We start from the raw sequence: 16,422 nt of genomic DNA, 5'->3' as shown, positions 1-16,422 counted from the left end.
TCTGACAGCTAAGAAAAGTAGTTCAAAATTAGTCAATAGATGGCATTTTCAAGTAAGGGTTTTTGTTTTTGTAATGGGACTTGCCAGTTTATTATGTGGTCTTTCCTCTTTTCTTTTGGCTCTTGCATATTTTGATTATGATTGGTCTTTTGGCATCTTTGGGTGCTATAATCATGGAAAAAACGTTTCATCATCCTTGTATTGTTAAAACATGTAAAAAAATTGGTACGCACCATTTCCCTACCAATGAACATCGAAGAGTACAGTGGCTTCAAGCAATGTCAATCGTAACGGCAAGCAAACGTCCAGGGTGCACGCGAAGGTCAGTCGAGTTAAGAAGCCAGAACAGTCCAAAGAAAAAGCCAGGGTCGTCGTAATAATAACAAAACAGAGGAGAACACTGAACAGAACATTCGCGTAACCACCAAGTTTTTAGCGATCAAGCGCCATCTCATCGTAGCTTTTAGAACTATCTTTTTTTTAAATAGCTGTCAGAAAAATCCCTCATTGATAAACGTCATTTTCGTCATAATATTATTATAATTTATAACTCTTAAGTCTTAGCACCTATGTGGATGTTTATTTTAATCAAAGTTTTTTGTGTTAACGCTTATGTTCAAGTACAAAACATTTAAGACCTTCTATTGGTGTAAAATGTTATTTGTGATTGTATTATATATGGCTTATTCAAAATGAATTGGTTTGATACCTCGGGGTTTACGAGCCTTGCGAAAAATGCTTTAAAAGAAGCTCAAAAGACCATTGATAAAGCTTTAGATATCCAAGATGAGAGCGACGAAGAAGAAAATGCTGCGCCTTCCGAGCAGTTTGCAAAAACCACATTTTCGCAAAGTGCAAATAAAGACCCATCAGATTTCTTTTCGTCGTGGGGTCTCACAGTCAGCGGCGAAGAAAGTAAAGAGTGTGCAACGAAAGAGCAACCCGTAGTAACTGCAAGCCCTTCCAAAGCGCATCCTCAAAGCCTATGGGGATCCTTTGCTGGGTCATTCTTTGAGCATTCTGAACCTCATGACGGCACTATCGTTAGGCCGCCAAAGGCAAAGTCTATGAATGTAATATCAGATAAGTATGATAGTCAAGATGACCTATTTTCTAAAAGCCAACTTGTCATGTCAGATGGTAACGAAGCATTAATTAAAAGAAATGAATATAAGACTGATGATAGGCGCAAGTCATCAGTAACAAATGCTCTGTCCTTTGTCTCAAGCAGAAATAGTTCAGACTCAGTAGAGGTATTGTCTCAAAGCCTAAAAACCACTCCAGACTCTGAGGTTGCATCTTATCAGTCTGTATCACAAAGTACCAGTACAAGCTTGAAACCTAATTCTGAATCAGTTGAGATTTTGCCTGATAGTCTAATAAGTCCTAGTTCAATAGAATGTCTTGGTTTTGATAGTTATGCCAGTGATAAAAATAGCAGTATTTCATCAAATTCATCCCCAAGTGATGGCCTAGACAAGAAATCTACTCCTGTTGGAGAACATATAGAGAAGGTTGAGACTGCCGACAGTGTGAGCTTGGTTGCTGATGATGATGATGACACAATGTCATACAATTCTATTTCAGAGTGCACGGCTCCTACTGTTTTGGATACTGATGAAAAGCCTTTAAGTCCTTTTCTTAAAACAGCTAAATTAGATCAAAGAAAGGTTGAAAAAGACTTATTGCATGTGGAGCAAAAAGTTCCACAAATAATACAAATGACTGAAAATTCATCACATGATGGCTCTTGGTCAGACCAAACTTTAAATGCTAACTGTGACAGTATAATCCAAGAAAATATTAATAAGGAAAGAAAAGATGCTGACATAGAAGACATTTTAATTGAAAAACTAAGTGACTCTTCATCATTTTATAATGTGAATGTTACTGGAGATTCAGTAAGGTCTGAAAGTTCAGCATTTGTCAAATTAGAAAGGCAAAGGCACAGTCCACCTGGAAGTAATGACTCTTCACTAAAAGACTGCAGTATCAAGGAGCGAACATCACCATCTAGTTCAGATAGCAAGAGTGACTTGGTTAAAATAGGATCAGATCGTACATCAGGTCACACTTCTGGTGATGAGGTAGAGACAGCAACCTCCTCAGATATAGAAATTATTCCCAGCCCTAATGGGGACAACGGCCACTGTAGCAGAAGTAGTCCTGGAAAATATTCTTTTAGGCACAAATTGGATGGCACAACATCTCCCAATTTAGTTGATTTGGTATTAGGTAAGAATTTGGCCACAAAAATTCGAGGGCACACAAGAGAATTGTCAGATGCATCCAATAAGAGCAATTTAAGTGACGAAAGTCAGGGTTCGGAGAACGAGATATTGATGAGACGCTTAAGTGAAATGGCAGAAATTTTGGATGCTCGGGAAAATAGACTAATGGAAGTGAGTAGAAATAATGCAGAGTTGGTGGAGAATAATGTACATTTAAAGAGCCAAATGGAGTGTATGCTTGCAAAACAGGAAAGCAGTGACATTAATACTATTACAGAAGATTATACTCAGAGGCTATCAGCACTGGAAAAAAAGTTTCAGCAAGCCATTCGAGATAAGGTATACAGTGTAACATATTAAATATTTGTGACAATGGTAGATGGTTGATAGTATTTTCAAAATATAACTAAATTTTGACAACTTGCTTAATTATTTTAACCAAATATATCTGTTTTATGATGTTTTAGAACCACCTTAGAAAGCAATTGGATAGTTTGAAACTAGAAATAGCAAAAAAAAATGCGACAGGTGTAGATGCACTTCTGAAGGAGAAGGAAGATATAATCTTGCAGCTTCAGGAGGAAGGGGAGAAGCTGGCCAGGCAGGAGCTGCAACACACTAATATAATAAAAAAATTAAGGTCTAAGGAACGGGACAACGAGCAGGTCATCAAAGGTTTAAGGTCAGTTGACCCTGCCAACTTGGCAATGATGAAAACACATTTTTTGATATGCAATATTATTTTTTGTGGTGTGCAACACTTTTCTTAATGTTTTAAAGTCCACTTGTCATTACAGGGACAAAGCGGCAGAGCAGACGGCCGAGTTGGATCGCATGAAGAGATCGCTGGCGTCCAAGGAGGAGGTGGAAGTGAGCCAGATAGAGGCCGTGTACCGCCTCACGACTGCCAACAAGAAGATGGATACCGAGCTCGCCGAGGTGACTGACATTTACCGCTTCCCCTCTTTTCCTCCACGGGCACCCTGCGCTCGTATAAGTATAATTCGTACGACAAAACTTTCTTTAACACAACAGTCAACAAACAAAATGAGCACGTTTTTCAGACAAAGGGTGCCCTCGACGACACCACACAGAAGCTAGAAAGCGCCAGAACGTCTCTGGACGTCGCCAGGCGAGAGCTGAACGAGCTGCAGCGGAGCGTTTCCGAGCTGCAGAAGGTCAGAGCCGCCGGCGGACAGCTCGAGGCCGACAGGGACCGGGCCGAGAGGAGGGCCGAGCGCCTCGAGCGGGAGCTTTGCCAGCTCAGAGCCGAGAGGACCAGAGGTCTGTCGCGCGGTCCGTTCGCGGCCGACGCCTCGCATGCGGGCGTGCGGGTATTGCAATCCGATCGACTCCGCTTCTTCCAGAGGAGGCCCGGTGGGTGTCCCGCGAGGAGGCGCTGCGCCGCGAGGTGGGCGAAGCGCGAGAGGAGGGAGCGCTGCGGACCGAGGCGCCCCACGCCGCTCTGTTGGATCAGCTGGCCGCCTTGCAGCGCGCGGCCGTCGAGAGGGATCGGGCCCGAGACGCCGCCGCCGCCAGGCTGGGTACGACGTCCGCTCGCGTCGGGACTCGCGCGACCGCCGCCGGGGTCTCTCATTTCTCTGTCGAATTGCAGCGGAGGCGGAGACGCTGGCGGCCAAGGCCACCGAGAGAGAGAGACTCGCGAGGGAGGAGTGCGGCGCCCTCGCGAGGAGACTCGACGAGGTCGACGTCGCCCGCGGAGACGCGCTGCGCCGGCTGCGGGAGCTGAGCGATCGCTTCGCTCTCCTCGAGGGACGAGCCGAGCGGCTGCGCGACGCCCTCGACGGGTACGTCGCCTCGGCTCTCTCGCTTCGCCGTCCCGCTCTTTCTCTATAGACCGTCGTGTATTTCAGCAAAACCAGAGAGGCCGAGGAGGCGAAGCGCTCCTTCGAAATCCTGACGGCGGAGTCGGCGAGGCGGCTGAGCGAGATGGAGCGGCTCCTGGAAGAGGAGCGCGTCGCCCTCGACACCGAGAGGAAGCGGAGCGCCATTCTTCAGGTATTCGGTCGAATCCGTTAAAAGCTCAGCCGCGAGCGAGAGTCTAACGGGTCGACGTCTCTCTCTCTCTTCAGGAGCAGCTGTCGTCGCGGGGAGACGCGTCGCCGCCGCGCTCCGTGATCTCGGACTCGCTCTCCGCTTCCGCGTGGCACGTAAGTCTCGCGTCTCTCGTCCGCTTCGAACGTACGATGTCCGACGGCGATACACATTGCGAGTGACGAACAGGAGGAGGCGGCGGGCGGAGCGGGAGCGGGGGCGGGAGCGTGGGCGAGCGGAGCCGCGAGCGCCCTGCTGGCCGAACGGGACGCGCTGCGGACGCATCTGGCCGGCCTCACGCGGCGGCTGCAGGACACGCAGGTCGGTGAACGGTCGTTTTGAAAACGACGAAAACGAATTTAAAACGTCGACGGGGCAAATGAGGTTCGTTCGCAATCTGCAGAACGTGCAGGAGCAGTACGAGGCTCTGCTGGAGATGTACGGCGAGAAGGAGGAACAGCTGGAGGAGCTGAAGATGGACCTGCACGACGTCACGCAGCTGTACAAGCAGCAGATCGACGAACTCGTGGCGTTGCGACAGCAGGCGCGGCGGGCCTAGGGCTTCGCTTCGGCTTCTTTTGCGATATGCCAACTCTCACTTATGGTATATTATATTATATTTAATTTAGGTCATCATCTTTTAGAGAGTTGCCATATTATAAAAAATCTGAGGTCGAGCGAATAAAAAAACATTTAAACGTACACCATTTATTATAAGAGTTAATAGAAATGAAGCGATACAAACATTCAAACAAACTTCGGAGAACATCGCCTTCGTCGCGAACACTTTGTCGGCGGCCTTTAGATTTTAGTTTGACAAATTATTGTAAATTGTATATTAAACGAAATTATAATAAGAGAAAAAAGATGACTTTTTATTTCACCAGAATCGAGGTTATCTTCTAATTGCCTCGCGACAGAGAAGGACTTACGATTAGCGATATGGACCGGGTCCAGCTACGATTATTTACGATTAAGCTTAAAACATTAAACACTATCGGAGCCCCTCCCTCCGGGGCTCGCAACGGTCGAGTCGTCTCCTCCGTCCCGGGGTCCGGGCGCGCTCGGGCCGTCCGACGCAGACGCGCCCGGATGACGTCTAACTCTTGACACTCGTCGCCGCCGGACGTCCGGCGTCGCTTCACACCCAGGCCATCCAGCCCTCGTACATGAGGCACAGGTTCTCGACGCTCGTCGCCTCCGCTATGATGTAGTCGACCTGCTCGGCGGGCGTGGCGCGCCTGGCCGCCTGGGAGGCGGGCGAGTCGCGGCCCTCCAGCTTCAGGCGCACGCGGCGCCACACGCCCGCCCCGACGGAGTTGCGCCGCTCGCCGGCGGGCCTGCCGGGGGGCCGCGCCGCCCCCGAGGGCGGCCGTCGGCCCGGCCTCCCGGCGCCGCTCTCCGACAGGTTGGCCGGCAATCTAGAACGGGACGAACGTAAATGACCGGGAACGCGTCGTCGACCGGCGGCGGACGAAGCGCGAGAGACACCCACTCCACGAGCGCGTCGAGCAGGGCGGGCAGGTCGTCCCTCAGCGTGCGGGCGTTCCGCGACACCGCCTCCACCTGGCGCCTGGAGACCGCCTCCGCCGCGATCGCGTTCAGCTTCTCGGTCGCCGCGCGCCACCTCTCGAGGAACTCGGCGGCCGGACTCTCGCTCTGGAACGAAATCCGAATTGAGAATCGCGAGGCGAAAGCTCGTCGCTCGTCTCGCGAGGGGGACTCACCTCCGCGAGGGCGGCCAGAGGCGCGCGCAGATCGGGCAGCAGGGCGGCGCGGACGGCGGCCGGCGGCGCGGCGGCTTCGGCGGCGCGCCTCAGGGCCTGCGACGCCGCCGCCTCCTGCGCCCGCGCTCGAGTCGCGTCTCCGCCGACGCCCTGCGTCAGCTCGCGCACCAGCGCCGACACCGTCTCCACCTGCGGGTCGACTCTCAATGAATCCGCGGTCGCCTCGGGCCGGTCCCTTCGAGGGTCGGGACGAACGCTCACCCAGTGCGCGTCGATGTTTCCCTCGGGGTGCAGCATCTCCATGAGCGACTCCTCGAGCGGCGTCACCGCCAGCGAGTACTTCTGCGTCAGGGCGCAGGCCTGCGGACGCCGAAACGTTTGTTAGGAAAGCTGATCGATGAAAAGTAATCTGGGCGTGAGACGGCTTTGAGTAGCTCGCGTCGGTCACGCGATCGACTGAATCGATTTCGGATGTTATTTTACCAATAGAAGAAGATACTAGAAATTAAAATACTTCTTCGTGCCGGTTTATTATTAAAAATAACAATTTGAATAAGTTGTAGTCTCTAATTATTAATAAAAAAAATATATTTTTACCATTGACTATATTTAATTCATTATTTTATGAGGATTATCCTGACATCGTGTCACACAATGGAGCGCTTTGATAGCGTATTTCAAGGCTCCATTCTTCCCAATTTCCCTGACAACGACCTAATAACAAAAGTTTCCTTCGACGCTAAACGGTATTTATGAGGAACTGAGCTCTTATCGATTCTATTCAATTTTTCCTTTAAACACTTCGGAGAGATTCCCGAAAGGTGGAACGCGTGTGGCATTCATCGATCCTATATATAAAACGACTCGAGGAATCAAATCCAAAACTACCCCAAATACTATAGCAGAGATGTACGAAAAACTTATACATAATATTGTTGTTATAAACAAATTTATCTGTCCTTGTGAATTACTCGGTCGGCTCAATAAGTGAAGGAAAGCGTTCGAGCGAGTGGATGACGTCATCCTGCAAACGCCTTGCCTAAGGGGCCTTTTAGCGTGGACGAGTATTAAAAATGACAGTGTGATTCGGTATTTTTTTCATTTGAAATTTGTAAATTTTATCTTTTGAAAATAAATAACATCGCGGTCGGCGCATACCTTCTCCCAATGAGCGAGCGCGGTGCGCAGCGTGCGCGCCGCCCGCTGCGTGCGCTGGGCTCGGGCGGCCGGAGGCGCGCCGAGAGCGGCGGCGGCGCGGGCGTGGCGCGCGAGGGCCGAGGCGGCGCCCGATAGACGCCGCGCCCTCTCCTCGCGGGAGCCCCACGCGCTCTCCAGCCCCCGCACCACGCCGCGCAGCGCCGGGTTGGCGCCGGCGCCCCACTTGACGCGCTGATGCGCCGACTGCACGAGGCTTCGGGCGCGTCCCGCCGCGCTCGCCAGCCGCTCCCCGGCCGCCGAGAGCTCTCGCGAGCGCCTCGACAGCGCCGCGCTCGACTCCTGGCTCCCGTTCAGCACCTGAAAATCAAGTCTGTACGTCCGACCGACCGTCGGCAGACCGACCGACCGCCGGCTCGCTCGACGGCGGACCTCACCTCGGCGTGTAAGTGCGCGTGAGCGGCGGTCCTGAGGCGCAGCGCTCGGGCGGCGGCACGAGCGCGATCGGCGGCGCGGACGGCGGCGGCGGCGCGGCACAGGCGGGCCCGCGCCGCGACCACGCCGCCCGCCAGACTGGCGCCGCGCTCGCTTCCCGCGCGACACACCTTCTCGCACAGCGACTCCAGAGATACGCTCCACGAGGCCCCTGGGGACGACGAGCGTTAGACGAAGGCGAAGCTCGGAGACGGCAAAGACTCGATGAGACGCGGGGCGACTCACCGATCTCCTTCTGCTCGACTTCGGCGCCGAGGTCGAGGCGGGCGCGGCGCAGCAGCAGACACAGCACGGAGGCCAACGCCCGCGACGGCACGCCCAGCACGCAGCGCGACACGTACTCGGCGACGTAACGGCCGACGGGCTTAGCGAGCGCCGAGTCGTCGTAGGGCGGAGGCGCGGGGCCGGCGACTTGCCCCCCTCGGGCGGCGCGGGCCACCTGCACGCACATGGCGAACACCTCGGCCACCGTCTGCACTCGCCGCACCAGGAACATGTCCTCCAACACGGCCCGCAGCGTCCCGCGCTGCATCGCCGCCTGAAACCGTGACGCGTCTCGTTTACGCTCGTCGCGCTCCGAGCCTCTCGAGAACGTTCTAGAAAATTACATTGCACCGACCGACATGCGCAGCGCGTCGTCGACGTGGTCTATCTTCCTCCAGGCGGGCGGCACGGGCGAGTCGAGGTGGTCGGTGAGCTCGCGGCCGCGCAGCTCGACGGCGGCGAAGAGCCCGTTGAAGCCCATTAGCAACATCCGACCGCCGCTCTGGCCCTCCTCGGCCGTCGTCGAGAGTAGCGCCTCGTATCTAGCGCGCAGTTCCGCCGCCAGCAGCTGGGCTCCGGGCGCCGGCGACTGAAAAGAGAGCGGACAACGTCAACGACACGCGTCCTCGCTCGACCGGCGAACTCGAGACGTCGCGATGCGTACCTCCATGTCCATCAGCAAATATCGGAAGTGCAATTCTAGCTGCGCCAGTATCTCGTTTAACGGAACCGGGGAGTTCATTATGACGGCGTTCAGCTCGTTGATCACGTGCAGCGCCGACGGGTCCTCCGAGTGGACCTTTTTTAGCGCTTCCGGCAGAATGATCGTGCTAAAATTATAATTCAACTGCACCAAATCGGCCAACAATAGGTTTGCGTTTCTGACGCATTCGACCGCCACTGGCATCGCGGCGTCTTCGACCGCCGCCGACTGCAAGGGCAGCAGAGACAGCAGCTCCACCGCCTGCATCGACAGGGCGCTCATGTCGTCCAAGAACCACTCTCCTTCTCGAGAAGTCAGGTCCACGAGACAGTCCCCGGCGCTCTGGGCGCCGTTTTCGAGCATCAAATATCTCCTATTCAAATTGCACAACATCCCGATGACCACGCTCTCCAAAATCCCCGCGGCTCCCTCCTCGGTTCTCACCCAATTGCTGATGTTAGTTTTCGCTTCTTTGTACGATTCCTGGGCTGCGACGATTGCGTCGGGGCCGCCTTCCACCTGTAGTCTTTCGAGACATTTGTTGAGGTGGACGTTCGCCTCCGCGTTCAACTGTTGCAGGCGGTAATTGAATGCTATTATTTGTTGAGAGTCGCCGCAAGTGTTCTCCGCGTTGACCATGGCCGTCACTTGGTTGGCGACGTCACGGCAGACCTCCGGGGATTTGCTCTCTAACGCCGCGGCCAGAAACTTGCGGAACGTGGCGATGCGATGGTACTCCGTTTGACTCTGCGGATAATACTGCGAAACCGCTACGTACTGAGACAGGAGCTCTAGACAAGATCGAATGAGAAGGTTCGTCTGTTGCATGCTCTGGTTCAATTCGGTCTCGGCCTGCTCGCACTGGGTCAGCATGGAGCCTTGGCCGGCGTTAGTGAGGAATTCCTGGATATGGTCAAAGATTGGTCTCTCGTCGTCTTCGTTGGATGCCGAGAATTCCTGCACCCACGCCATTAACTGGGGGCCGTTTAGAACTTCGTTCGTCGTCACGAAATTTTCAATTTGAGTGTCGAAATCGTTAAGTATTTTGACAAGAACTTTCATGGAATCTTCCACTGCATTCTTAGCCTGTTTGTATGAAGTGTACTTTTGTGATATCGCATACAAAGGATGCCCGCCGAGGTTATTGCCGTACGACTCTATCTCCTTTATCAGAGCCATCTGTTGATGGCACTCTTGGAGTTTCGTCTCGATCGCGTTCAACTTGTCGTTCTCCTCGAGCCACTTGTCGGCGCACTGCTGTACTTCAGGTAACAAAGCGACGAGTCGATCGCTGTAAAAGTGAACAAACAGTAAATGAAACACGTCTCCGTCGACCGGAGTTTACTAAAAGGCTACGCTACGTACGTGACTTCGCCGATTCCGTGCTTGAGCTCGCGCACTCTGACGGCGAGCATGGCGCGTGCGGCGCGCACGTGCCTCGTGCCGCGACGTCGCCGGCCTCCGCCCCACTCAACCAGCGGGTCGTACACGAACGCCTCGAGCAACGTCAGCAGCGTCTCGCGTCCGCGCCGCATCGTGCGCACCACGTGTTCGCACCCCAGCCTGAAGATGCCCTGAACACACCCACCAAATATATAATATTAATTCCACGTTGCAACCTATTTCAGTACCTATTGTTAATAGGACTCCTTCGTTTGAGGTCGCAAGATTGTCACAATTTGTTTTTTTAACTATTTTAATATTAAACAGTTTTTTATAATTTCCTGACCAACCATCGGTTCTTCAGCGAATCAGAATATAAGTAAAACCTGCATTATATTTGTAATGTGCTAGCATTTTATACAATATAGGTTAGGTAGGCGTAGCGTAGCTAGCGGGCAGTATTTTTCCTATTTGCTACGCGTTCATCATTTATTAACAAGATGACTACAGCCTCATCATTAGATAGAATATGTCGAATAAAAAATATCTTACGAAATGTAAATTCATAATAGAGACTGGATCACGTAATCCACAATCAGTCGGGACTCATGTCAGACGCACACAATTAGAAGATAGCATCTGCGCCCTTTGTACGGCTCCATCCTTTGACCCGGGAACGTTGAATAGGTATTTTTAAATGCTTATTATTTAGTGGACTAGTAAGGAAAATCGTTTCAGATTCCGAAATAATATAGGAATTATATTCTTAACTTGAATATTTTTATATGATTATGGTGACTTGGACATTTGTGATTTGAGACCGTTCAATGCATTGAAAACGAGAACCAATGTTTACACAACAATTACAATAATACAAAAGTAGTTAATATCATTCTACATTAATATATTTCAAATTAGGTCTAAACTGGCGAATTTAAGCAGATTGAATAAACGTTTGTTGCGAAACGAAGTTAATTTGCCTCATTAGTGTCGAGTCACGGCTCGACGCTTATCTCGTCTTATTGCATCTATTTGTGCAGAAATATGGTTAATCAGAGGAGCAATTAGAAAATATTACCAAAAACCCAAATATGAATAAATATAACAAAATAAACCTTTATTCTATTTCTGAATATAATGAACTGGAGTACACAATAGTAAATATACGGAAGGTCCGTTACTTCCAACTATCAGAATAATATTTTCGGTATGAGTTTTACATTTTTCTATCAAATTCACTTAGTGTTAATCCTAAAACATTTAAAAAAATACTGAAAGAAAACGCGATTGTTGATTAGGAAATAGAAGGCACAAAATGCATTGATAAGCTTGTGGGCTTCGATTATAATAATCATTATACCATTGAAAATGTGCCCCGAACTGGAGAGACACCGACGGAAGGCCAGGAAGCTGTTCAATAGAGCAGTGAACACACGGTTACCCACCGACTGGGACAAGTACACGGTCGCGAGAAGGCGATTCAAAAAACTTTTACGTACTAGGAAGCTGGAGTGTTGGAGACACTTCTGCACCAGTATTGAAACCAACAACCAGGCAACCAGGGTGAAATCATGCCTCTCCAGAGAGCCCAATCACTCGATCGGTTGTCTTAAAAAACCTGACAACTCATTTACAAAAACTGATTCAGAAACATGTGAACTACTACTGGCAATACACTTTCCGGGTTGCATAATAGCCAACGAACAGGCCTGGCAACCATACTCAGAGAGAGCCACCGACAGCTCAGACTGGCAAGTAGCTCACAAAATAATCACTAATGAAAAAGTAACGTGGGCAATCAACTCCTTCCTTCCATTCAAAGCGGCTGGTTTGGACGGCATCTTCCCAGGACTACTAAGATGGAGTGGGAACTTAATAGTAGACTATCTTGTCTCTGTCTTCCGAGCCTGTATAGCCCACCGATACATACCCTTGAAATGGAGAGAAGTAAAAATCATATTCATCCCAAAACCAGGTAAAGAGGACTATACCCAAGCGAAGTCCTTCAGGCCTATTAGCCTTACTTCATTCTTCTTAAAAACGATGGAGAGGCTGGGAGACCTGGAGATACGCAGCCGGGTATCGCTATCCAAATTCCTACACCCTAATCAACATGCCTATAGCTCGTGCAAATCAACGGACTCATCACTCCACAACGTTGTGTCTCGCATTGGCAACTCCCTGAAGTTAAAGCAGTCAACCCTTGGTGCATTCATTGACATCGAAGGTGCTTTTGAGAAAACAAACTTCACGAGTATAACCAGAGCACTAAGGTCATGTGGAGTACCATCAACCCTTATAGAATGGATAAACATGCTAAAACAACGAGCTATACAGTTCACGGTAAACTCCACAACACGAGGCATTGTCAGCAGAGGATGTCCGCAGGGAGGTGTTCTATCGCCGCTACTGTGGAACCTTGTGGTTAATGAACTTATCACAGAACTCAACGCTGACAATCTCTACACTGTGGGATATGCTGATGACATAGCTATCTTGATATCTGGGAACTTTGAAAGCACCTTATGTGACCTCATGAGAAGAGCTTTCAAAGTGATTGAGAGATGGTGCAATGAGCACGAGTTATCTGTCAACCCATCAAAAACAGAACTAATACTTTTTACTAACCGAAGAGTTCTTGGACCGTACAGACTTCCGAAACTCTTCAACACTGAACTCATACTCAAGAATGAAATCAAGTACCTAGGTGTGATTTTGGACAGTAAACTGCTCTGGAACAAACATCTAGAACACAAACTAAACAAAGCAACGATCGCCTTTTATCAATGCAAAAAGATGCTAGGCGTGAAATGGGGCTTATCGCCTAAGATAACATTATGGATATACACTGCCATAATTAGGCCAATGCTAGCCTACGGAGCCCTTGTTTGGTGGCCCAGAACAGAACTTCAAACGGCAATTACCAAACTCGGACGCTTCCAGAGGCTTGCTTTGTCCGCTGCTAGCGGTTGCATGAAAACAACACCAACTGCAGCAATGGAGATGGCCCTGCAGATCTTACCCCTGGACCTACACATACAGCAGGAGGCAGCCCTGGCTGCTATCAGGCTTATGGTACTGGATCTATGGGGAAAAAATCACTACAGTGCACACACAGCGATTCTCAACAGGGCAATAGAGTATCAACCTCTTATTGCTGCGCCCTGTGATAGAATCACTAACCAATTAATATTTAACAGAAAATATCACATACAACTGAGAGAAGAGGAACATGATCGGTCGACCTTGAATGAGCTACGTATATATACAGATGGATCCAAAACAAGGTCTGGCTCAGGCGCTGGCATATTCTCTCTTGATCTCAACATCAACATACACCTACCCTTGAGCAAACAGAGCACGATCTTTCAATGTGAATGTGTAGCCTTAACCGAAGCAGCCAGAGCCGTGCAACGTCTAGGGATTAATGACTTTTGCATTAAATTCGTATCCGACAGTGCATCCGTGCTGATGGCGCTCGGAAACAAAAAAACCAACAGCAAACTAATACTGGAGTGTCATGAAGCACTGGAGGTCATAACCCGAACCAATAGGGTTACCTTGCAGTGGATAAAGGGACACAGTGGATCTCTCGGCAATGATGCTGCGGACGAGATTGCGAGAAGAGGCTCCGGAATGATGCCTGCTGGCCCGTATCCGCTCCTTCCTTTGCCCTTCTCGCTGGTGGATTCACCAGAGATCCGCTGAACTCCAGCAACAACGATGGCCGCATGGTGCGGCCTGCAGACAGTCCAAAGTGGCTCTGCCAGCAGTAAACCCGCAACTGACAAAGCGACTACTAAACTTAAATAGAACCAACCTTAAAATAATGATAGGGACAATAACGGGTCATTGCCTCCTAAATAAACATCTTTTTATCCTAGGCGCGACAGACAGCCCCCTGTGCAGAGGCTGTTTCAGCGCAGAGGAAACAGTCACCCACGTAGTCCTGGAATGCGAGGCTGTGGCTAACCAACGTGAAAAAATCCTCGGAACGGTGAGGTCGCTCCGGGAAGCCTGTGAAGTGCCCAGGAGACTTCTGTGCTTCTGGAAGGAGCTAGGCTGGCTAAATTAGCCAGGACTCGTACGCACAACGGACCAACCACGAGTCTAATTGCGGAGAAAGGAGTCCTACTACCCTAACCCTAACCCCCTACCATTGAAAATGCTTGTTATATACTTATACTAGGCGTTTCGCGCCCGCTTTGCTGGACGAATTAAAATAAATTTTATGTTTCATTATTTTATTTTTTTTCATATTTTTATTATTCTTCTTTTTAACTTCCCGCTAAGAAAATTGAAATATTTCGAAAATCGAGTTTTTAACAGATGTTGACGTTTAGAGGTTCTAGGAAGCCTCCCCGAATGTTTCCGCGGTGAAGTCCGTATGGATAAATTTTCATAAAAGTAAAACAGCAATAAAAAAATGAAGGAACGTTGGAATTTAATAAATAAATAGCCATAAACCATCTAGGAAAAATTTCGCATCGAATGGTTTCATGTCGATACGATCAGTGGTTTAGGCGTGATTGAGCCTCAAACGAAGACCATTTTCATTATATATATATATATAGATATTGAACTTGATAAATTAATAATCACGTTGTTAATGGTTCTTATGGGTGCTATCATTATTAAGACGATACAGCATCAGGGCATAGTTAATTAAGATAATCTTAGTCTTTATCACTCACAAAACTTCACACGTAAAATATTATTATTCGATAACTTTGCTTATTGGTCCAAATCCTTAATACCACCAAAACTCAAGTGGAACAAGCTAAAAATATTACGCTGGTGACATAATTTGTTAGCCTAATAAAACGCTGTGTAAAAAGTGTGTTCTGCCCCATCATCTATATGTATTTACATATTATCACAAAATGTCTCAATGCAATATCGCAATGCATGCATGAGCCGCGACCCGTGCTATTCGCAAACAACTCCGAATTCTGTGTATTATTCGGAAACACGCACAGTTAATTTGTATGTATTTCTAACCCATAATTACCCATTCAGACAGATTACAGCCTTAATCAGCATTCGGGAGTAGCAAAAGTAGCAATTAGAACAGTACACTTGACTGCAATGATGCAGAATGTTAGCCCCGAAATAATAGGCAATTGAGAAATCTAAAGCATTTCAGCGGCATATTTCGAGTAGGAATGTTGCTGACGCATAGGTACATCAGATGCACGAGATCGGCCATCTCCATTAGTTTCGCCCGAGTGAACCCATCGCGCGAGTGCCTCACCCACATTCACTATACTATTCAATTAATCTCGAATCTCATTTCATCTCAATCTAGAGACAGGAGGCCTGTTAGTCTGTTACTAAGATAGAGATTTATTTAAGACTAATTTTAAATTGGACATTTGTAATAGAAAAAAATATCGTTCTTATCAAATTATAAAAACTATCGAAGATATTGAAAAAACAATTCACCAACAGAAAGATACATATTTTCAGCCAGAGACAAGTCTAATGGTTATCCCGTTGCGCTAACGATTCTTTCGGAAAGCTTTGTATAGCATCTAATAAAGAATTGCATTCAGAGTAGAAATATAGTATATATAGTCGTAGAATAGTGACGGATCTGACAAATAATAAACTTTACAGGGCAGCCATTTCAAAATAATATAATCATGTTAGTTTTTCTCATAACAATTTTAATTCATATTCTGTTATTATGAAAATTGGCGTACAAGCAAACAAAATGGTTTGTTTTGAAACAAAATAAAAATTATAACATTAAATTACACAGTTTTCTAGAAAAATCACGCTTGCAATGCTTCTATCAAATCCGTCACTTTACCTATTGGTTATTTTAACATTTAAAACACATGGTTTTTTTTAATGTAGCCGTAATATTTAGTCAATGTAATATCCAAATATGATAAAAAGTGGATTTCGGATATTTAAAAAACCGACATTGTTCTACGATCATGAAGATATGTCGGATTATCAGGAAATGTTCTGCTCGAGTCGATTGACCGTCGATTATTATTGTTAATTTGGTTAATATCCTATCTTTATATTTTTTTAAAAACTTCATTCGATTTGTTTTGTTATTATTTAATTGTTGTATAATTTAGAATCATTACTTAACGAATATTGTTACGACTAATCAGAGCCGAGCAAATGCCTCGAGTGGGGTAGAGGCGCCATCTTGACTTTAGACAACGCGTTTGTCTTTTGTCTTTACCCACATGCCGCTCACTAAGCCCGCGAATGACGATGTCCATATCGATAGAGTGACGATATTTCTCCGACCTATATTAATGTAAAAGTCCAAACTTAACAAAAATGTTTGAAGATGTCAGAAAATAAAACGTTAATTATGAAGTTTATAATTCAAAAAACCTTGACGTACTTTGTTATCTCCACAATCATTAAGGCGCTGGTTAAT

At 48.1% G+C, this 16,422-nt stretch overlaps 2 protein-coding genes across 2 annotated transcripts; one reads left to right on the top strand and one right to left on the bottom strand.

Moving 5' to 3' along the window:
* Nucleotides 1-479: 479 nt before the first annotated feature.
* Nucleotides 480-5,156, top strand: LOC125057369 (TATA element modulatory factor). Its single transcript, XM_047661023.1, has 10 exons — nt 480-2,570; nt 2,699-2,913; nt 3,029-3,170; nt 3,296-3,515; nt 3,599-3,775; nt 3,847-4,039; nt 4,106-4,250; nt 4,325-4,402; nt 4,476-4,607; nt 4,690-5,156. The coding sequence occupies exons 1-10, from the start codon at nt 693-695 to the stop codon at nt 4,843-4,845; spliced, it is 3,336 nt and encodes a 1,111-aa protein (XP_047516979.1). The 5' UTR covers nt 480-692; the 3' UTR covers nt 4,846-5,156.
* Nucleotides 4,979-9,970, bottom strand: LOC125057370 (serine/threonine-protein kinase SMG1-like). The gene is made up of 9 exons (XM_047661024.1): nt 8,592-9,970; nt 8,283-8,516; nt 7,889-8,201; nt 7,606-7,814; nt 7,172-7,528; nt 6,275-6,373; nt 6,014-6,202; nt 5,782-5,945; nt 4,979-5,707 (listed from the first exon to the last, which is right to left on the bottom strand). Exons 1-9 carry the CDS (start codon nt 9,807-9,809, stop codon nt 5,428-5,430), a joined length of 3,063 nt encoding a protein of 1,020 aa, XP_047516980.1. The 5' UTR covers nt 9,810-9,970; the 3' UTR covers nt 4,979-5,427.
* Nucleotides 9,971-16,422: the final 6,452 nt, after the last annotated feature.

This window comes from Pieris napi, chromosome 16 (assembly GCF_905475465.1).
Source record: "Pieris napi chromosome 16, ilPieNapi1.2, whole genome shotgun sequence".
NCBI lineage: Eukaryota > Metazoa > Arthropoda > Insecta > Lepidoptera > Pieridae > Pieris > Pieris napi.
This window is presented reverse-complemented; position numbering and strand designations above follow the sequence as displayed.